The sequence below is a fragment of the Cnephaeus nilssonii genome, assembly GCF_951640355.1.
Source record: "Cnephaeus nilssonii genome assembly, chromosome: 1".
Lineage (NCBI taxonomy): Eukaryota > Metazoa > Chordata > Mammalia > Chiroptera > Vespertilionidae > Cnephaeus > Cnephaeus nilssonii.
Genome location: NC_137072.1, coordinates 66,706,869 through 66,730,079, shown reverse-complemented (window position 1 = coordinate 66,730,079; position 23,211 = coordinate 66,706,869). Strand labels below are relative to the sequence as shown.

At 36.8% G+C, this 23,211-nt stretch overlaps 1 protein-coding gene across 2 annotated transcripts in view; it reads left to right on the top strand.

Annotated features, from left to right (window-relative positions):
* The window catches only part of CFAP299 (cilia and flagella associated protein 299), a gene marked incomplete at both ends in the record, with an annotated part of 547,340 nt that overhangs the window by 474,153 nt on the left and 49,976 nt on the right, over positions 1 to 23,211 (top strand). For both annotated transcript variants that reach the window (XM_079774105.1, XM_079774104.1), the window contains one exon: positions 1,512 to 1,654. In XM_079774105.1, coding sequence (XP_079630231.1) covers positions 1,512 to 1,654 — 143 coding nt within the window. The remainder of the gene's footprint in view (positions 1 to 1,511; positions 1,655 to 23,211) is intronic.

Sequence of the window (23,211 nt, the reverse complement as noted above, 5' to 3'; positions counted from 1 at the left end):
AAGGCTGACTCATCTTTCATCTAAAAAGAGAGACAGAGATAAAGATAGGGGAGGTTTTTGTTGGTTGGTTGGTTGGTTGGTTGGTATTGTTTTTCTGTTGAGTTCCACTTTTAAAGGTTGAGGACTTATTTTGGACTTTTTTGACCTCCCTATGTCCTCGCATGACTTACCTAAGATCTGGAGAAGCCTTGATGGGATAAAGATTTCAAGCACCTTTAGGACTGCATATGAATTTTTGATAGTTACAGCTTGTGGCCTTATATAAGCAGGGATAACCATACTAGCTATTGGTTTAGCAGTGTAAGAGTCTCAAGTTGAGTTGCTATCTATTTAGAATTTGTGCTGTAAAAGCTAAAAAACAAGTGGCTGAAAGCATGCAGGAATTTATATAAATTTAACTAAATTGGAGTGACGTGGGAGAAATGAGGAGGACTAAGGATTGAATCTATATAAGATTGAATAACAATGAAAGCTAGTTCCTCCAGCCATATCTTTGGGAAATATCATTAATTCATCATAACATTTCCTCCCCTTGAGTCACAAACATGCTCCAGCATCTTTCTCAGCATAGTATTCTCAGCACCCAAACTACCAGAGAATTCAGGAAGATATTGCTTATCAGCAAAATGACAACTAATTGTGTTTCTGTTCTTCTGTTTTTCAATTGGGATATTGTTAGTAATACATTCGTTTAGGTCAGTGGGGAAAATAAGTTTTCTAACTTCACCCTTTTTGAAGCTCTGCTATATAAGGAAACCTATATTAGTGCTTCCTATAATTGACTACACTGACACAACAAGTAATATCCAGTGATTGCTGGAGAGGTAAATGAGGATTTGTTTATAGGGTCTCCCAAATGAGAACTTGCCAGGAAATTCCACACTTTGATCTAGATTTGGAAATAAGTACATTAAGAACTTTTCCAATTATTTTTTTCTCCTAGAATTATTAATATGAATGAGAAATATGTACTTGCTATATAATTTTTGCCTATGGAATTAATTTTGTAAAGTCATTTTAATTTGTAAAGAGATTTTTAAAAAAATTCTTATGGTAATGAGAAAAAGAGACCCAATTTATATTTCTATAACAGAAAATATATAGGAATTCAGATGAAAGAAGAATGTAAGGATTAGAAGGACAAGCACATGAGCCTGTATTTTACTCTCAAGTGTTTTTTTTTTTTCTTAATTTAAAAATGATGAAAAAAGAAGACAATAGGATTGAGGGAAAGTAATAAATTATGTATTACAAACACTTAAAATAAAGTCTGCACTGAGGAAGAAGACCTCTAAAAGTTATCATTTATATTGTTATATAAAAGTAATTAAATGCACATTTTTTTCATACTCAGTTAACTTGTCATAAATTTCTTTATTCATCAGGAGAAAATAATAGTACCTACCTCATAGGATTATTGTAAGTCTGGAATATAAAGCACTTTTTATACATTTACTCAAATGACTTTTATTAATTTACTATCTCCATTCTCTATTTTTCTGTACTACCAGTCTGTGATATTCATTCGTGACAAGAATTCTCATGGGCAAGAGATATCAGGATATATTGACTATGCCCACAGGCTGAAGACTGAAGATTTCGAAGTCTACTTTAATGGGAAAAAAAGACTTCTTCCAAGATCCACAGATTTGAGGTAAATATACACATTTCTCATACCTTCAATAAGAAAACAAGCTCCTCAGAGGCAGGGATAAATGACTTTTATTTCATGTTTGGCATTGTACCTAGAATACTAATGTGTACATAGTAGGAACATGGTAAGAGTGGTTTGAATGAAAAATAAATAAATAAATTTTAAAATAGAGAATGAATATAGATGCATTTTTTTCCATTAACAGCCTGAGAAAGAGAACTCTTCAGAGATGAGATAAGTAAATTCTCAGTGACATTCCTTTTAAATGATAAGTGGAGCCTAAAAATTGCTAACCTCACAAGGCCCTTGACCACTTGGGATTCGGTTTGTCTAGAAGTCACTGGAATGGTCCATCTAACACATTCTCTTCCCTCTGTTCTTTGGCCACCAACCAAAGTGTGGGTCTCTGATTGGCTTACTCTCATTTACTCTTATCACTGGCTTATTCTGGGATTCCTTCCACCCATCATTCTTTTTACTATTGACTCCTACCCTTTCCTTCCTCTGGAGCCATGACCCCATCACATAGTAACTACTCTGCACTGTCAATCTATTCACAGATCTCATTCCTCTGCCTCCTGCTCAATAGCTTTCAAGCTTAACTTCTTATACCACTATCTCTCAACTTACTGTAGAATGACACAATAGTAGCAGCATTCTGCTTTAACTCTCTACTGCTGTATCCAAGCTCATTAGTTGACACTTGTAACAATACGCTATTCCTCTGACATCCCTTCCACCTTCTATCCATACTTATTGCTATTATCTAAAAATTTCCTAGCCCATCACTACTTTCACGGACTTACTACCCCTTATCCTCTCTAACCTAGATGCACTGCATATTATTTAACTTCTCTCTTGCAATAATACCCACTGCCCATGTCTTTTTGTGCTTTGAAACCATTTGTCTTGTTAACCCCCCTAAAGTAGATTGATCCTGACATCTCTTGCTTGCACCTGGAGCCATACCTCTGAGTACTGATGAAGAAAATTTCACAAAGGTGTAGATGGCTGCTACTAATAATTTATGATTTCCAAGCTCAGCTGGAGTGGCCCTCAGTTGCCCACTCATGGGCTTTTTCTCAACTCTTAATTTCACCACCCTCCCCCCAAATACTCTAAAGTTCACTCTCTCAAAACCATTGCTCTTAACTGCTGGCCCTGACTCTTATCCACATATGATTTGCTTCACATTTCACAGAGAACATTGGGTCTAAACATAGAAACTACCACATGATCTGTCAGTCTTTCTGTCAACCAAAATTGACTCATAAACCAGCCCCCCACCCCCAGAGTGCCCTTTTGATAATTTCTAGTCACAATTTGATTCTGACAGCTGTTGGTCTCTGAGCTTGCCATCTGCATTCAGAACATGTCCTCCCCTGAGTCTAAAAAAAAAATAGTTCATTCTTACTAAGTGAAATATTCTCTCATATTTCTTTTAGATTCAGAGAAAAAAAACCTCATTGGGCTGTTTAGAGCCAATTCAACTTGTTTTTGATACTTTTCATCTGTCTTTCCAGCTATACTTCATCTATTGTTCCCTCTTTTTTTATAGATTCTCAAACTGACCCTGTCAACTGGCTACTTTATTTTGCCTCTAAACATACTGAAGTAATTTCTATAAAGAAAGGAAATACCCTTTGTACTCCAACCATTGCCCTAACTCTCTTTCAGTTTCCAGATAAACTCTTCAAAACAAGTGTCTCCAATTCTCACTTCTCATAGAGTTGCTAACCCATGGTGATTGGTTCTCTGCTACCATTATTCAAATGAAACAACTCCTGATAAATTCACCAATGACTGCCAATTTCAAAATCCTGTGTATTATTTTCAGTTCTCATCTTATTTAACTTCTTTAAGTTATTGGATTAGTGTTGATTAATCTTCATGCAGATCAATCCTTTCTTCTCAAAACTATTTGAGTACTCTAACCTCTTACTCTCAGAATCTGTCATTGAACTCTCCCTTATATATTTATACATATTGGTATTCAGCAGAATTCATCCTTGGACTTCTTTCTTATCATACAGTGTATGTTCTCTTGGGTCATTTGGTCACCTCCTTGGAATAGACTAGTCTTCACAACTACAACCTGAGCACAGATCTCTCTTCTTTATTTCAGACTCAATTATGCTACTGCTCACTTCAGAGAACTCTCAGTATCCCATTAGCACCTAATACTATTTTCAAAATTAAACTTATTTTAATCCCTGAAGCCTACTGTGTCTTTTTTATCCTCTATCTTGGCAAATGGCACCAACCCTGCAACCAGAAGCAAAATCCAGATATTAACACAGACCTCTTCCTCTTCATAACCACCCCTATCTATATATATAAAAGGCTAAGCAACCATTGCATCCAAAACAACTGAACGGATGACCAAACAGGCTATATGGGGCGACCAGGCCGGCAGGGGGGTTAGTGAGGGGTGACCAAACGACTGAGCAGCAAGGCTGCATGGGGCTACCAGGCCCACAGGGGGGGCAGTTGGGGGTGACCAGGCTGGGGGGGGACAGTTGGGGGTGACTATGCCTGCGGGGGGGGCAGTTGGGGGTTACCAGGCCAGCAGTGGGGGGGAAGTTAGATGCAATCAGGCAGGCAGGTGAGCAGTTAGGAGTCAGTGGTCCTGGATTGTTAGAGGGATGTCCTGCAGATTGGGCCTAAACCGGCAGTAAGACATCCCCCAAAGAGTCCCAGATTGGAGAGGGTGCAGGCTGGGCTGAGGAGACCCCCCATGCATGAATTTCATGCACCGGGACTCTAGTAATTAATAATTTACTAAAAATATTAGATTCTATTGCCTTAATAGCTTTGTTTATACTAAAGCATATTCAGGTGATATAATTCACTTGTTAACACTTAAGTATAAATCTTTATCTAATAACTAAAGGCCTGGTGCACAAAATTCATGCACGGGGGGAGGGGTTCCTCAGCCCAGCCTGCACCTTCTCCAATCTGGGACCCCTCAAGGGATGTCTGACTGCCTGTTTAGGCCCAATTCCAGTAGGATCGGGCCTAAATGGGCAGTGGAACATGCCTCTCAAAATCCAGGACTGCTGGCTCCCAACTGCTCCCCTGTCAGCCTGTTTGCCCCTAACTGCCCTCCCCTGCAGGCCTGGTCACCCCTAACTGCCCTCCCCTGCAGGCTTGATCACCTCTAACTGCCCTCCCTTGCAGGCCTGGTCCTTCCCAACTGCCCTCCCCTGCTGGCCATCTTGTGGTGACCATCTTGTGTCCACATGGGGGCAGCCATCATGTGTATTGGAGTGATGGTCAATTTGCATATTACTCTTTTATTAGATCGGATAAGATTTTAAAAGAAAACATGATGACATTATAACACCTAACAAAATCATTTCTTAATATTATTGAATACCTAGTTAGTCCTTATTCATATTTCATTGATTATCTTAAAGTTATCTTTTCACAGTTAGTTTGTTTCTGGGCTCACTCTTTGTTTTATTTTTCCCTCCCTGCAATAATAGAATCTTGCTCATTTGTTATTTTCATAATAATTCTTGATATAAAATAAACAATTCATTCACTTTGGTTTTCTTCTTCAGAAGTATCTTTGTTATAGTTGACCTTTTCTCTTTTGCATAAATTTTAGAGTCAACTTATAAAGTTCACATACAAAAAAAATTATGATTTTGATTGGAATTGCTTCCAAGTTGTGACATGTATAATTAATTGGCATGTTTATAATATTGTCTTTATAATATTGTCATTATAATTAAACATGTATAATTAATTGGCATGTTTATAATATTGTCTTCGATTTATTTATTTTTATTTATTTATTCCCTCTTTAATGTCTTTTAATAATATTTAATGATTTTTCTCAATTAGAGATTTTTATTATTTTGCAGGGTTTTTTCTCCTCATTTTTATATAATATTTGACTTTCTAAACAAAATGAATTCTTTTCCAATGATCTCACTGGATAATTTTTACCATGTGAATTTAATTTAAGCTATCAAAATTAAATTTCATATTTTTTCACTCAAGAGATTGCATGCAAATAGGTGACTTAAATAGTTGTTATTAGGGGAAAATATCTTTGTATACATAGTTCCATACTTAGTTCAATTAAGAACTAAAACAAAGACTTTAAAATAAAAATTTCATAAGGTCTCTTTTTATTTACTTACCGTTTGATATGCTGTTTTCTCCTGTGTAGGAAGGGACATTAGTTCTGTGATTAGAATCCTGTCTTGCATTTTTACTTGGAAAACATAATATCAACAGATAGCTGCAACTATTATGAAAAGCAGCAGTAGGGAGGGCCCTGAGTACTTGCTTGATCATCTTGTCAGTTCAGACTCCATCTTGACGTTGTGCTTAAGATTCAGTACCTTCCTCTCAGCGTGCTTGAATAACTTATAATTGCATGTTATAATTTACCAAATTCCTTTACACTTCTCTGTAACAACTTTGTGAAATAGGTTCGACAAGCATTATTCTTTCCATCTAAGAGAGGAGAAAATAAAGTAAACCACTTGCTAAAAGCTCACAAGCAAATCTGAGATGAGTGTGAACAGGTTCTTAGGAATTCTAATTCACAGCTCACCTCCAGAATACTATTCTGAGCTTAAAAGCTTTTGCATCCTGAGGACAATTGCACTATATAGGATCTTTCGGTTATAGGCTCCCCAACATTCAGCTTTTTAAGTTTCCATATTTATATATAGTTGAACAAAGATCTAAGATCTGCCTGTAGAGCTCTACCCATTCCTCCGATAGGATAGTCAGGAGGAAATAAAAAAGTTCCCTTTATGTTTCTCTTTGGAAAGTTCATGAAATATTCATGCCCTTGACCGAGGAATGCCCCTAAATCCAAAGCTTTGAGAATATTATTGTCAAATTTCCTTCCACAATCCTATTGTCTGTTTTATTAAATGTTTAACATGCCAAACCTATGAAGTTAGAATTATAAAGTTGTGCTTATCCTGTGTCCTGTGCTTAAGGGCATTCTCATAAAAGCATCTGGTAACATTGGCAGGTTCCCAAGTTTAAAATAAATAAATAAAGAGTAAATGAGTCAGTGTTTCTGCAAGTGGTATATAAAATATTGCCTGTTTTTGGTTTTTTTAATCAATGTCGTTCCACATCTAAATATGGTGAGTGGCTAACCATTAGAATATCAGATTAGGATCTTCAACAGATATTGTCTGAATTTGAAGAACAAGGGAATGCTGTAGGTGAAAGGATGATGATTGAGGAAGACTTGCCACCATGATCTGGCTTCTTGATGCTCAAAGTGTAGTCCATAGACCAGTAGCACTGATACCGCCTCTGAGCATGTAAGAAGTGAAGCACTACAGGCTCTATCCCCCAGCCACATATGGTTATTGAGCACTTTAAATGTGCCTAACCCTAAATTAAAATGTGCTGTCAGTGTAAAATACACGCTGATACCAAAAACATCATAAAAATATAAAACATTGTATTAATTAATTCACATTAATTGCATATCAAAATAATATTTTGTATATGTTGGGTCAAATGAAACATAATTATTTCCACCTTTTTATTTACTTTTTTAAGGTTGCTATTAGAAAATACAAATAACATATATGGTCAACATTCGTTTTCTCCTCTCTCTCTCTCTCTCTCTCTCTCTCTCTCTCTGTCCCACTTGTTCCCAAGCCAGAGGTTCAATCCCATTTCAATCTTTAGGACCAATACTAATCTTAGGTAGATGTGATATGAGAAGCCATAGATCAGAGATCACTAGTTAGTAGTATTTGGCTGAAGATTTGTTTCATTTGGCCTGTACAGTGTATTTTTTTCTAATCTTTTAGAAGCAGGAAATATAATATAAATATTTTGGATTTTGCAGATTCTCTTAAAAACTAATAAGGTGTTGCCTGGCCAGCGTGGTTTAGTGGTTGAGTGTCGACCTATGAACCAGGAAGTCATGGTTTGATTTCTGGTCAGGGCACATGCCCAGGTAGTGGGCTTGATCCCCAGTGTGGGATGTGCAGGAGGCAGCCAATCAATGATTCTCTCTTATCATTGATGTTTCTATCTCTCTCTCTCTCTCTCCCTTTCTCTCTGAATCAATAACATACAAAAAAAAAAAACACTAATAAGGTGTTCCCACATTGGGCTTTCATTCCATTATCCCAACCATGACATAGAATTAAATAGCAGCTGCTCCTTGAGATGGGATATGTTCTCACAAGATTAACATAGACTTGACCACTCACACGTACCAGCTACTGCACCATCACCCTTGAGTCACTCATTTATAGTACCTATGGAATTCTTCTAAGCATTTGAGTTTGTGATTTCTGGTCTAAATTACTGTCATAGATTTTAGAAGTCATATTTGCTATTAGTTCAAACATTATCTCCTTTACTCAACACTCCAGTGGGCTTAACATCAGCCCTTGGGCTAGATCAAGTTGTCTCATACCACTGTGGTTAGCAAAACTGGATTGAGTTGGAGTCTGAGATGATATTGATGCTGATGAAAATTAACTGAGCACTTCTTGTGCTCAAGACACTATACTTAGTAATTTATATATATATCGTTTACCTTACTCTTTACAAAAGCCTTATGGTTAGGGATCTTTTTCACATTTTGACAAAGTATATCACAAAGGTGTTAATTGGCTTAATTTTGCACACACAACTAGAGATACAAGATCAAGTAAAGATCTGTGGAACCCCAAATGCCATGATTTTTTTAAATCAATACATGATCTACTTTAGGACTGTGATTAAAAAAAAATTTTACTTTCCCCTTTGGTCTCATACCCAGGTTCTAGTCATTGTCAGGTCATTATTTCTTTATAAGACCTAATTTGGGATTGTTTTTCAGAACTCTAAGCAATCCTGCTATCCATAGTTAAGACTGGGGAATTTCAGCCATCCTGTACCACCCTTGCCACTTCCTTCTTCCACTGAGCTTGGCAGAAAGCAGCCCTTTGTACTTAACCAAGCTTTTATTTTCAGTCACTGTGAGTAAGAATTACAGTATCCCACAGCTTTGTGTGTGGAAGAGCTCTGGACGGAACTAAAAGTGTCCTTTAATTGTGGCTTCAGCCTAAAAGTCTTTAGGAAAAAATTGTCCCTGACTTGTTGAACCTCAGTTATGTCCCAGGATACTTTTAGAATCTATTCATATCCTCTGAACTGCGGTTGACATAATTGTTGTAATATTTACTTGGAATTCTTTTACAAATAAATTTAACTTTCCAATACTTATCTCATTTAGTTTCTTTTTATCCCAAGCAAAACATTAAGTAATATCGTTCATGGACAACTCAAGGATAAAGAAGAGGGGTCCAAAAGTTGTATTCAGATGGACCTTCTCCTGCCTCTCTATAAAACCCAAATATACTAGAGCCAATAATACCTACAGAATTTTTACTCAAAAACTGTCTGCATTATTCTATGGTAGAATTTTACGCAGGCCTTACTTGTTTTTTATTGCTTTAAAAAAAAAAGGTAATAATCCAAGAACAATTATCTGGTAGTCTTTTTAAATTCTAGAATATGTTTTCCTGAATATTATGTCTCTGGGTAAACCTTAAGTGAATAATTAGAGATCTGAGACAACCTCTACTTTATTGTCAACAGTTACTGTGGTTAAGACAGGCTTATTCCTTACGCAAGGTTTTTTCCATCATTTAAAAAGTATACATAACATAAAATTTACCATTTTAAGTGTACTATCCAGTGGCATTGAAATTGTGCAACTTTCCCAGCTTTTTCTTATAAAATTTAAAAATTTGAGGGATAGCTCAAAGAACAGTACAATAAATACCAGTAAACTTACAATGCAGACTAAACAATTGGTAATGTTTTTCCAAATTTGCTTCAACTCTATAAAGTATGTTGGTGTGTGTGTGTGCCATTTTAAATTAGCCTGCAGATTTCACCCCCAAATATTTTATTATCAATCTCATAGGAATAAGAACATTCTCCAATATAAAGTTACTATTATTATTCATAAGAAAATCAGGAATGATTTCCAATTTTCATCTAATATCCAGCTAATATTTAGATTTTCTTAATTATTGTCAAAATGTTTTATAGCTGGTTTGTAAACCATCATCTAATTTGCCTTTTACACACCCCTCTCTCACCTTTTCAACAAGATATTTTTTCTTGGGCATGATATTGACCTTTTAAAAAAGATTTATTTATTTAAATTTTATTTTTAATTATAGTTTACATTCAATATTATTTTGTATTAGTTTCAGGTGAATAGCATAGTGGTTAGACAATCATATACTTTAGAAAGTATTGCCCCTGATATTTCCAATACCCACCTGGCACCATACATAGTCATTCATTTATTATTGACTATATTCCCTATGCTGTACTTTACATTCCAAAGACTACTTTGTACCTACCAATTTGTTTTTCTTAATCACTTCACCATTTTCACCCAGTTACCCAACCCCCTCTCCTCTGGCAATCATCAATCTGTTTCTATTTTATTTATTTTGCCCTTTAGATTTCACATATAAGTGAGATAATATGGTATTTGTCTTTTTCTGACTGACTTATTTCACTTACATAATAGCCTCTAGGTCCATCTATGTTGTCTCAAATGGTAAGATTTCATTTTTTATGGCCAAGTAATATATATATCCTATCTAATAAAGAGGGGATATGCTAATTGACTTCCATGCCCTCAAAGATGGTGGCACCCACAGCCAATAAGGAGGGAATATGCTAATTGACTGTCATGCCCTCAAAGATGGTGGTCCCCACAGCCACAAGGTGACAGCTTCCAGTTCCCTCAGCCCCGCTGGGGCACCTACCTCTGGAGTCCCCCAGTCCCCTCAGCCCCCAGCCACCCAGGGCCGGCCTGAGGTGCAGGCAAGCCTCGGATGGCGGCTGCCCAGCTGCCCAGGGCCACCTGAGGCTCAGGTAACCAGGGCCGGCTGAGGCTTCCACTGCTGGCAGTGGCAGCAGCAGAGGTGTGATGGGGGTGTTGCCTTTCCCTGATCGCCGGGTTGCTTCCCGCCCCTGAGGGCTCCCGGACTGTGAGAGGGGGCAGGACGGGCTGAGGGACCCCCCTCTAGTGCATGAATTTTCATGCACCGGGCCTCTAGTATATATACATACATATATATGTATATGTATATGTACACACTGAGTGGCCAGATTATTATGATCACCTCATCAGTACTTTGTTGGGCCACCTTTTGCCTTCAATACTGTGGTGATTCTTCTTGGCATTGACTCCATGAGATGTTGAAAGGTGATGCGAGGAATCTGACAGCATGCTTGATGAATAGCACTGTCCAGTTCTGTGAGATTTGATGGTTGTGGAACCAGTTGCCTGATGGCTCTTTTAACTTCGTCCCACAAATGCTCAATTGGATTGAGATCTGGTGATTGTGGGGCCACCTAAGCAAGGTAAAGTTTCCCTCATATTTTTGAAACCACTCCTGCACAATATGAGCACCGTGGCATGGTGCATTGTTTTGTTGGAAGAAGCCATCTCCATTGGGATATGCCATCAACATGATAGAATGAACTTGATCAGCATCGATACTTAGGTATGTTGTGCTATTCAGACGTTGTTCCACACAAATTAAAGGGCCCAAATCATGCCAGGAAAACATGCCCCAAACCATAACACTGCCCCCACCAGCTTGAAGGGTTGTACTCATGCATGTGGGGTGCATGTTTTCATGCTGTTTCCATGAAATTCTCACTCTGTCATCTGCATAATGCAACTGGAAATGTGATTCATCGGACCACATAACTTTTTTCCAATCCTCAACTGTCCAATCCTTATGTTCCTGTGCGAATTGGAGATGTTTTATCTTGGTAACTGCAGACAGCAAAGGTATTCGAACATGCCTTCGGCTTCCATATCCCATACAATTCAGTATACGGCTAATTTGCCTACAAATGTCAGGTGGTCATAATAATCTGGCCACTCAGCATATATATATATATATATATATATATATATATATATATATATATATATATATATATATATTTATATCCACTTCTTTAACCACTCATCTATTGATGTACACTTGGTTTGGTTTACTTCCATATCTTGGCTATTGTAAATTATGCTGCAATGAATATAGTGGCGCATCTATTCTTTTGAATTAATGACATTGACTTTTTAAAGAGATAAGGCCAGTTGCCTTTTACATTGCCATGAATTCTGGAATTGTCTCATTGTTTCATTGTCATCTCATTTGACTTGTTTTTATGTATTTTCTTTAAGCTTGGATATGAAAATAAAGACTTCATTTTATTCAGTGAATTTTTTTCAGCAAGAATTCTCTATGTATTCCATCATATGAGTTGGTAACTAATGTCAAATTCTACCATTATTAGTGATGTTCACTTTGAGCCCTTAAAGAAGAATTGTTAAATATTGCTTGCATTAATATTCCTTCTGTATTTTCATTTTTTGGCAAGATTTTTATTGTAGCTAAACTAACATTTATATATTTGTATAAACCTATTTATATGTCTATTTTCTATTTAAATCTACATTTTTATTTATTTTTAAAAATTATTAAGGTAACATTGGTTAATATTATCATATTAATTTCAGTTATACAGTATTATAATTCAGTATCTGTATACTCTATTGCATTCTCACAAACAAAATCTAATTTCATTTTCGTACCATATATTTGACCACTTTTACCCATTTGTCCTCCCTACAAACCCTTTCCCCTCTGGTAACTACCATTCTGTTGTCTGTATCTGGGTTTATTTTTTTTGTTTTAATTTGTTGGTTTACTACTTTTTGGTTTTATATTCTACATATGAATGAAATAATATGGTTTTTGTCTTTTTTCAGTCTGACTTAATTCATTTAGCATAGTTCCCTCATAATTCATCTCTTTTGTTGCAAATGGCAATATTTCATCTTTTTATGGATGAGTAGTATTCCATTGTTGGGTGTGTGTGTGCGTGCGTGTGTGTGTGTGTGTGTGTGTGTGTACCACATCTTCTTTATCCATTCATCTGTCAATAGATCCTTAGGTTGTTTCTATATCTTGGCTCTTGTAAATAATGAATATAGGGACACATCTATCTTTTTAAATTAGTGTTTCATATTCTTCAGACAAAGAAAAAGAGTTGATGGATCATATGGTAGTTCTATTCTTAATTTTTTAGGGATCCTCCACACTGTTTACTATAGTGACTGCACCAATTTACAACCCGCCCCCGACAGAGTATGGGGATCCCCTTAAGAAAGGATATGTAGAAAATTAGTCTTGATATCCAGAATATTTTATTAAATTTTCTAAATTAAAAAAGGATGTATTTGTTATAACAAATTTAAAAAAGTTAAAATTATAGTGTAGAGCTATCAGGACTCATATGCAACTTCCAATGTGCAAATAGACATTGTGTCAAAATTGCACTTGTTTATTGTTTGGAACTCAAAACCATTTCTCTAAACCTAAAGAAACTGCCAGTTAATTTCACAGGCCATCCCACAACATGCCAAAACCCATTATTTCCCTTAAAAATTAATTTTGTTGTATGTGTCAAGAAAAAACTTTAAGACATCAAATAAATATCTCCACCTTCTTACAATTTCCCTATCTCCACTACATGGTGACCATCTCATTTGGGTTAATAAAATAAGCAGGAATGCACCAAGGTTATCTTCCTGCAGATACCCTACCTGTGGCCATCACAAAATCATAACAGTAAAGTAACATGATGCTTTAGGGAACACATCTTGCTCTCCAGAGTAGCAGGCAACATCATTTTCTATTCTTGAAATACATATTAGTCAATACATTTCAGATAGATTTTGTTCAAAAGTCCAACATTCATAATGTAAGGAACACTAAAAATTGGTGATGAGTGGAAATCTAGAAATATAAGGATGTGTGAGGGTAAATCTCACTAATGAGAAGAGTAGTAATGGCTTGCTTTAGAATGAAAGGGTAGATGCAACAGAAGTGAAACTAGGTCTTAGGGCTCCTAATCCCTAGTCCAGATTCTTAGCATTCCAGCATATTGTGTATTTTTCCATTTGTACTTATGACTTGAGGCTCTTTACTTTCATTTTAAAGATCCTATTAAAATTATATTATTTTTAAACATATTACTATTATAAACATATTACTATATGATATTCTAAGTCTTGACATTTGCCATTGATTTACAAAATTTGTTGTTATGGCAGGACAAAATTTTCATTAGATTTCTAATTATCAGATAACAATAAAACCTCTGTAAGAGTTCACCAGATCAAAATCCATCTCACCCCAGGAAAAACAACTTACAGAATAATTAAAATTTTAGTATAAGTTTTTATTGTTTTCATAAATATCCAAGCATATAGTGCATGATATGTATACTCTCTGAATTTTCTTCTTGTTTTAGTATGAAATAATTTTTCTATGTCATCAAATTCCCATTTGGCTCTAATTTGTTACATAAAAGGATTGCATTGGGCAGTAAGTGCTTAAACTTTAGAACCTCAATGGCCAAGTTACTTATAAAATTAAATTCATTCCATTTCTACTAATTAATGTAATTGAATGAAACAATATGAAACAAGTTTCTTCAAACAATATATAATTTCATTTTGAAATATTACAAAATGTTAGTCACAGAAAAGAATTTCAAAACCAGAACAACAATTTGAAACATTGAATTGATCTTAAAGATTTAGTTATAAAGAGAACAATTTGTGTGTTATTTTATATTTTTCTTATGCTTACTTTTAGGCATAAAAATGGTCATTAAAAAAACCTGAATAATTAAGTTTAATTTGATGATCTCTCAATTTGTATAATGGACAAATTTAAGGACAAATGAAACGAAACCCTGACTTAATTATGCCATACCCTTGCCTCTTTCTATAAGATGATCCAGGAAAGATTTCACACATAGTTCTAAACACACTCAACTGAAGTAGTCAAATCTATCAGCAGTTTCACTGAGCTTTTGAATTAAGGAACGAATAATGTAATTCATTGATTTTCTCACATTAGCACAATTAGATGTTATTTAGCTACAAAACAGCAGTACTATGTATATGTTCAAAGTTTTGCACACGCACACACGCACGCACACACGCACAACATATAGTAAAGCTTTGTTGACATATTAATATTATGAGTCATTTATGTTCAATCAGCAATACATTTGTAAAGACACAACTGAAGGGAAGTTAACTTGTCTGGGACATGGACCTAAAAATCCCACACAAATATTTTTATACTTTTCACATGTGCTATGGTTACTTTCTATCAATATTTACATTTAACTTTTACTTATTTTTTACATACTCATTATTTTAAGAAAGAGTGTGAACCATATAAGCCCTCAAGCTATGTAACTCTCACAAACACCCCTTACAACCCAGTAACATGTGCCTGTACCTCTGTGCCAAAATGTAATGAAATGTAATAATAGTAATTTCTTAAGTAGTTTAGCTTAAGTATAACCCAGAATTCAACCTCTCACTTCCCTCTCTCACTTTTAAATAAAGAAATCAGTAAACAAGTCCAACATGAAAAGGCAAGTCATTAGGAATGCCAACATACCTCCTCTTCAGTTCCCCAAATCTTTATCCAATTATCATCTATCTGAGTGGAAGTTGCAATACCAAATCTATGGGATTTTATTGTTTAAATTGTAGAGTATTTTGGGTGCCTTTGACTATGATGCACTGTCCAAAAAGTACAGAAAATTAACATGGAAAGGAAAGGGAAGGAAAAAGGAAAGAAAGGGAGTAAGGGAAGGAAGAAGTAAGGCAGGAAGACAGTAAGAAAGGAGAAAAGAAGGGAAGGAGAGAGGAAGGAAGGAAGAAATTGCTTGATGTTTATTGAAATATCTCTAAATTAAGAAATCTCCTTGAATCTTTTCATATGTGAATACATGAAACAAGTGTAAATAATTATTGCTTTGGTTGTTCAACTCAGGTTAATTAAAGTCATTTTAAAGTAATTTGGGTGAAATACTTGATAGAAGTTGATTAATCAACCTTTAGAAGATAAGAATGAAATTAGAAACTTTCTCAATTTTCTGGAAAAGTCTGTTTTGTTTTTTTATTTTCTGAATGCATATGTTACGTTCTTCATAAATCTAGGCCTTGACCACACTAGTTTTCAAATGATACATGTGATTTGAAGGATGCAGAACTGGATAAGGATGCTTTATGTTTTTCTATAATCAAGTTCCCTTGAATACTCCTTTTTAAAAAATGTGTAGCAATGACAACTGTCACAAAGAAATTTCAATTACTGTTTCTGTGAAAGTCATATAGGATTAGCCCATAGTTTAAACTTGTGTAAAGATGAAAATGAGCTCATTAGTTCATCTGGGAAGCAGCTGTACAGAACTGTGGATGACAGTGGTAAGGAAAAAGCACTACTAGGTAAACAAAGCAACAGAAAGATGGTAAAAAGGGTAAAGGAATAAGAAATGAGAATCCATTCAAACAAAACTTATTTGGCTGAATAAGGAAGAAAGTTTTTTCCTGCCAACTCAGTAAATGTTTAATCCGTAAAAGCATGTTTCTACATCTGGCTTAAGTTTAATATTGCAAATATTTCCTCCTTAATTTTTTTATTTTATTTTTTATGTAAATTTTGGGTTATTAACAAGAATAAATTAAAAATCAGTGGATATATATGGCATTAATATTACAACTGCTAAATGTTTCAAATAAAATATTCAAAATACAAAATATTACCTGCTTTCTAACATGTGCTAATAAAAGTGTCTAAAGAAGAAAAATCAACATATCAGAAATAATAAACATTTACATATATTGTTTGAGTTTGAGTCACCTAATATATTCCATACTGTAAAGGAAAATTCTCCAAATGAACAGAGAGATAATTGCAATATAGCATGATTTTCAAAGTGGGTTTAATTCATTTAAAAGGAAAAAAGGAAGTAAAAATAATTCACTTATGTTTATTTGTTTGAGGATAGTATTTTAATGTTTGTATCCAGGAATGAATTAGTTCCAAACTGAATTATTCATAATTTTCTGAGGAAAGACTCTGAGGGAAACTTCTACTCTTCAAGTCAACCACACAAATTAACATGTGGCTTCCTAGCGCTTCCTGGCCACTCTTTCCAGGGCTTGAAAACGTCATGTCATGTGGAAGGCAAGTAAGTCCTCAGAAAGAAGCTAAATGGAATTAATTGGAAGTCTAAGTATCAGAGAATAGAAATAAGTAAAAATAAGCAATATTTTTTCTCTATTTCTGCATCCTATATAATAAAGAGGTAATATGCAAATTGACCATCATTCCCTAACACAAGATGGCTGCCCCCATGTGGTCACAAGATGGCTGCCACAAGATGGCTGGCAGGGGAAGGCAGTTAGGGGCAACCAGGCCAGAAGGAAAGGGCAGTTGGGGGCGACCAGGCTGGCAGGGGAGGGCAGTTGGGGGCAATCGGGTTGGCAGGGGAGCAGTTAGGCATCAATCAGACTGGCAGGGGAGTGGTTAGGGGGTGATCAGGCTGGCAGGCAGAAGCAGTTAGGGGCAATCAGGCAGGCAGGCAGGTGAGTGGTTGGGAGCCAGCAGTCCTGGATTGTGAGAGGGATGTCTGACTGCCGGTTTAGGCCCAATCCAGATTGGGCCTAAACCGCCAGTCGGACATTCTCCGAGGGGTCCCAGATTGGAGAGGGTATAGGCTAGGCTGAGGGACACCCCCTCCCCCAGTGCACAAATTTTGTGCACCAGGCCTCTAGTTTAATAATAAAGATAATAACTTATACTTGTGAGTTTATAGCACATTTTCGCAAGCATTATGGCATTTTAATATTCCTCACACATACATTTTATTTCACCTAATAATTATAACACAATGACTCAGAATATTAAAATGTAATGTAATTTTCTAGAAATGCTATAATAAAGTATTTACAAAGTATTATAGGAACATAAATTAAGGTATAATTAACTAATTATTTGGGGAAGTACACGAAAGGCTGCTGCATGAAAACACTAATTCAGTCTGTCCGGAAAATGTGTAGCATAGTGGAGCACGGGGTAGTCCACATATGAGCAAAAAACAAGAAAACGTGGAAAATTTTAGGAACAGTGAGTAGCTGATACCTATTCAACAATGTCAATCTCCTAGATTTGTCATATTCTAGAACCAAACTGAAATTAAAATAATACATATACTGAAAGAGCTTAGTGGACTGGCAGGAAGTTATTAGCAGGGTATTCCAATGCAATTTCTATCATTGCAGGAGAAACTAAAAGGTTCTAAAATTTATGTCATGAAATTCATAATTACATATTAACATCTACTCTGAACTAAGCTGTAGCTGACATTGGGAATTCTGTAATTGACAGGAAAAGGTTAATTTTTCTTGGAGTGTATATATTCTAGTAATAAAACAGACACAAAAATTGCTAGATGTGCTGACCGGTGTTCTTAGTAACTGACAGCAGAGTTCACTGAAGTTGGCTTAGAACAAAGAGATTTAATCCTATATAATAAAGAGGTAATATGCAAATTGACCATCACTCTAACACACAAGATGGCTGCTCCCATGTGGATAAAGATGGCCACCCCCATGTGGACACAAGATGGCCACCACAAGATGGCCAGCAGGGGAGGGCAATTGGGGGCAATCAGGTCAGCAGGGGAGGGCAGTTAGGGGTGACTAGGCTGGCAGAGGAGGGCAGTTGGGGGTGATCAGGCCTGCAGGGGAGGGCAGTTAGAGAAACCCATGCCTGCAGAGGATAGTTGGGGGAAACCCAGGCCAGCAGGGGAGGGCAGTTGGGGACAACCAGGCCTGCAGGGGAGGGCAGTTGGGGGGACTAGGCCTGCAGGAAAGGGCAGTTAGGGCCGACCAGGCTGGCAAGGGAGGACAGTTAGGGGTAACCAGGCTGGCAGGGGAGAGCAGTTAGGGGCAATCAAGCAGGCAGGGGAGCAGTTAGGCATCAATCAGGCTGGCAGGCAGGCAGAAGCAGTTAGGGGCAATCAGGTAGCCAGGCAGGCGAGCAGTTGGGAGCCAGTAGTCCTGAATTGTGAGAGGGATGTCCGACTGCCCAATGGGATCGGGCCTAAACGGGCAGTCAGATATCCCTCGAGGGGTCCCAGATTGGAGAGGGTGCAGGCTGGGCTGAGGGACACATACCCGTGCACGAATTTCATGCACTGGGCCTCTAGTAAGCATATAAACAGCTCACAAAATCACTTGGAGGATAAAAGAAACAGACTCTAGATTGTTCCCACACTTACGCCACACGGCAGAACTGAGCTGACAAGGAAGCTGCAGAAAGGTACATCAGGAAGCCTCCACCACCTTGACAGCTCCAGAAATGTGCTGCTTCCGCAACATTCAGGGACTGCAGTGTCTGGAATCTCCTGCCACACCTGACAAGCTCTAGAACTGTGCTTTTTCTGCCGTTATTTGTTTGAGCAACATTGTTCCTCACATCCTCTATCTCTTCCCACATAACTTAGTTTCAAATTAATTTCTCTTGTGGAAGCTTTTAATTGGTAAAACTAAATTACATGGAAAACCAAGCTGTGAGGAAAACTTACAAAAGTAGGGTGCAGTACAGGAAGGCACACCACAAAGGGATTAGAGTGGGTGCTGTGCAAAATAATCCATGGGATCCGACAAAAGTGGTGAGTAAATTATCTGAGTTACAATTTCTCATAAATAATAATTTCAAGGAAATAAATAGGAAGTGAAGTCAGGATAAACAGGCAGGAGCTGCTAGACAAGATGATCAAGGGCAGCCTCTCTGAATAGGTCAAATTTAGGCTCATTTCTAAAAGATGAGAAGTGCTTCCTGACTTCCCACAGGGAGAGAAAGGAAAGGATGAGTTTGGGCAAAAAGATCATACAGAGTCTATTAGTTAAAGAATAAAATTTCTAGAACCTCTCTGACCCTTACTTTATGATCTTAGGCAAATTACTCAATTTCTAACTTATTATCTTTGTAAAAAATCTAAATTTTTGTTATTAACTTTTCTAACAGGCTAAGTTTGAATTACTTATGAGATACATCTAGAGTTGAGAATAAAATTCGTACAAATACAAATAAAAATACATAGATACAAATTAACAGATACAAATTCATAGAAAGTTGGAGCTGAAATCTCTGGGAAAGAATGTGACTAGGGCAGAAAAGACCAGAGATATAATATGGAAGTGCCACATTTAAATGTTGGGAAAAGGAAAAGAACCTAATAAATTAAACTGAGAGAGAAGGTACAATGGCACAGGAGGAAAAGCAGAACATAGTCATCACATGGAATTCAAGAGAGAAAAGTATTTCAGGAAAGAAGTGATGGAAACCAGTATGGAGGTTTCTTAAAAAATCCTATCTAATAAAGAGGGAATATGCTAATTGACCCTCACATCATCTCAAAGATGGCGGAGTCCACAGCCAATAAGGAGGAAATATGCTAATTGACTGCCACACCCTCAAAGATGGCGGCGCCCACAGCTACAAGATGGCAGCGCCCAGTCCCTTCAGCCTTGCCTTGGCAGAAGGTGTGCGGCAAGGCGCCTGCCTCCAGAGTCCCCCAGTCCCCTCAGCACCCCCAGCTGCCCAGGGCTGGCCTGAGGTGCAGGCAAGCCTTGGATGGCAGCTGCCCAGCTGCCCAGGGCTGCCTGAGGCACAGGTAACCAGGGCCGGCTGAGGCTTGCACTGCTGGCAGTGGCAGAAGCAGAGGTGTTATGGGGTGTCACCTTCCCCTGATCACTGTGTCACCTCCTGCTCCTGAGGGCTCCCGGACTGTGAGAGGGGGCAGGCCGGGCTGAGGGACCCCCACTTCCAGTGCATGAATTTTCATGCACCGGGCCTCTAGTTAAAAATAGAACTACTTCTCTGGCCAAATGTCTCAGTTGGTTGGAATGTCATCCTGTACACCAAAAATGTTTGTGGATTTGATTCCCAGTCAGGGTGTTTTCAGGAGGTAACCGATCAATGTTTCTAACTCACATCGATGTTTCTCTCTCTCTCTCTCTCTCTCTCTCTCTCTCTCTCTCTCTCTCTGTCTCTCTCTCTTTCAACTAAGTATTCAGGTAAGGATTTTTAAAAAAATATAAGTACTGCCCTAACTGGTTTGGCTGAGTGGACAGAGAATCGGCCTGTGGACTGAAAGGTCCCAGGTTCAATTCCGGTTAAGGGCATGTACCTTGGTTGTGGGCACATCCCTAGTAGGAGGTGTGCAGGAGGCAGCTGATCAATGTTTCTTTCTCATCGATGTTTCTAACTCTCTATCCCTATCCCTTCCTCTCTGTAAAAAAATCAATAAAATATTTTTAAATATATATATATATATATATATATATATATATATATATATATATATGCCATATAGTACAGCATTCCCACTTCTGGGTATATTTTCAAAGGAAATGAAAACAGGATATCAAAGAGTAATTTGTACCCACATGCAGCAATCTTTACAATAGCCAAGATATGGAAACAACCTATGTGTCCATCAATGGATGAATGGAAAAAGAAGATGTGAAACTAGAATAGACAGCTGTGGAACATGTAGCACAAATCACCACCATAGTAAGCAACAAATAAGATGGCAGGCAGCCTATTGAGGCAGGACCTCTCCCTTGGAAAGTGACAAAGAGTGGAGAAGCGATGTAAACAAAATATACCCAGTGCAGTATATTCACACACGCACATTGAACACATTACATATTAATTGATTTTAATTTTTGAAATCCATTGTTTTATCAAAGGGTTGATTTTTCTTTTTTTTTTCAGCAACTATCAGAATCTGCTAGGAACATTCTCTTCTCCTTTCACAAACCATCCAAGAAGCAGTATAATGATGTAATGAGTGTCATGATATATTTATATTAAACATTATAGGTCTTTCTGATGGAAAAAAAGAGCAAAAGTCATTTGCTCTCATGTCATCAAAGACAGTAAATACTTTTTAATAAAGATATTTGGTTTCACTTTATCAATTCTAAGATGTTTCATGACCCTTAGGTAGTGCCACAGGTATATGGCAGCCTGTTTTATCTGCTTAGAACTTTAAAACCCACTGAAACTGGGTCACTGTGCAAGTTTTCATCTAATTCCACCATCTAGAATAACAGGTTTTTGGACTAAGATTTTATAATTATTAACATTTTATCCTCTTGGCCTGATCACTGCCAGCTGTTTATCCAACTTTCTCATTTCTTTTGGATATGAATACCCAGTTTAGCTTGAATATGACTAGATTCTTCTTAAGCCTACATTTTCCAAAGAGAGCTCTAAATTAAATCTTCTTTTAAAGTTTTAGAATAGTTTTCATTTTTTCTTCTCAAGAGTTGCCAATTGAATTTTTCTCCCTTCCTTCCGAGTTAGCCAACTAGCTTTTGGCTTATCCTGATGTTTGTTCTCCCTCTCCTCATCTCTGAACCCCCCATCTCTAAAATTATACACTTTTACATATATATACTAGTATATATAAATAACCTTCTTCTACAAGGTTATATGTATAAATAACCTTCTTCAAAACAGTTAAACATTGGGAGCAGCACTTTTAAATAGTAAAACTGTAATATCTTTCATCCGAATCAGGTGCTTCCCTCTTTCTCATGTGAGATGCCCTGAACCTACAGTTCATCGGTGAGAAAAGTTTGATCATTTTCCTCTAAGGCAGGAGAATCAGCAGGTGTAATCCAGAGCCCTTTCTTCCTCTGAGGCCAGGGTGAAAATGATGCCCTGACCATCTGTGTATCTGCAGTAAGTTTTGACACAGGTTGGATGGCTCCTGCTGTTTAGCATCCTTTTTTAAAAAAAAAAAAATCTGATTTAGGGAATCTCTGGTTGGACTGCAATGTATCATCACCCTTTTATAAAAACGGGGGATGGTTGGTTTGCTAACCATAAAAGAAATTGTTCCAAGAGAATATCATACTAGAGGGAAAGAAATCCAAATATTAATAGTAATATTTTGGAGTAGTAAAACTATGGGTGATTATTTTAATTTATTTTACACTTTTGTGTACTTTCTGTATTGTTTTCAATAAAGGTAAATTATCCTTTATAATTAAACAATGAAAATAATGCAATAAAAATAATTTCCTATGAAAAAGTTCCTTACATTTGATTTCAATTGTTTACTATGTAATTTAAATAGAAGGAGAAATTTGTCCTTCTGGGAAATAAGTAGACATGAACTTTTCTCCCTTTTCCATTTCCCAATTTCTCTGTAATTTTAGGCTCTTTGTTGGACAAATAGACATTTTTGTTTGGAGCTATATAGTTAGCAATATCAAAATTGATATCAATATAGGTACAAATATATAGGTAAACATATAGATACTAATATAGATTTTCTTCAAAAATTTGAATAATGCTGTCATACAATATTGCTCTAAAAAATTCTTTTTAAGAGTAATTGTTTCAATCCCTTCAAAGAAAGAGAAAAAATCATGGATATGAGAGGATATGAGAGAGAAACATTGGTCAATTGCCTTCTGTAAGTGTTCCATCTGGGGATTGAACCCACAACCCAGGTATGTGCTCTGACCAGGAATAAAACCGGCAACCTTTCGGTGCACAGGACGATGATCAACCAACTCAGCCACTCCTTCCAGATGCATTTAATACTACTATTTA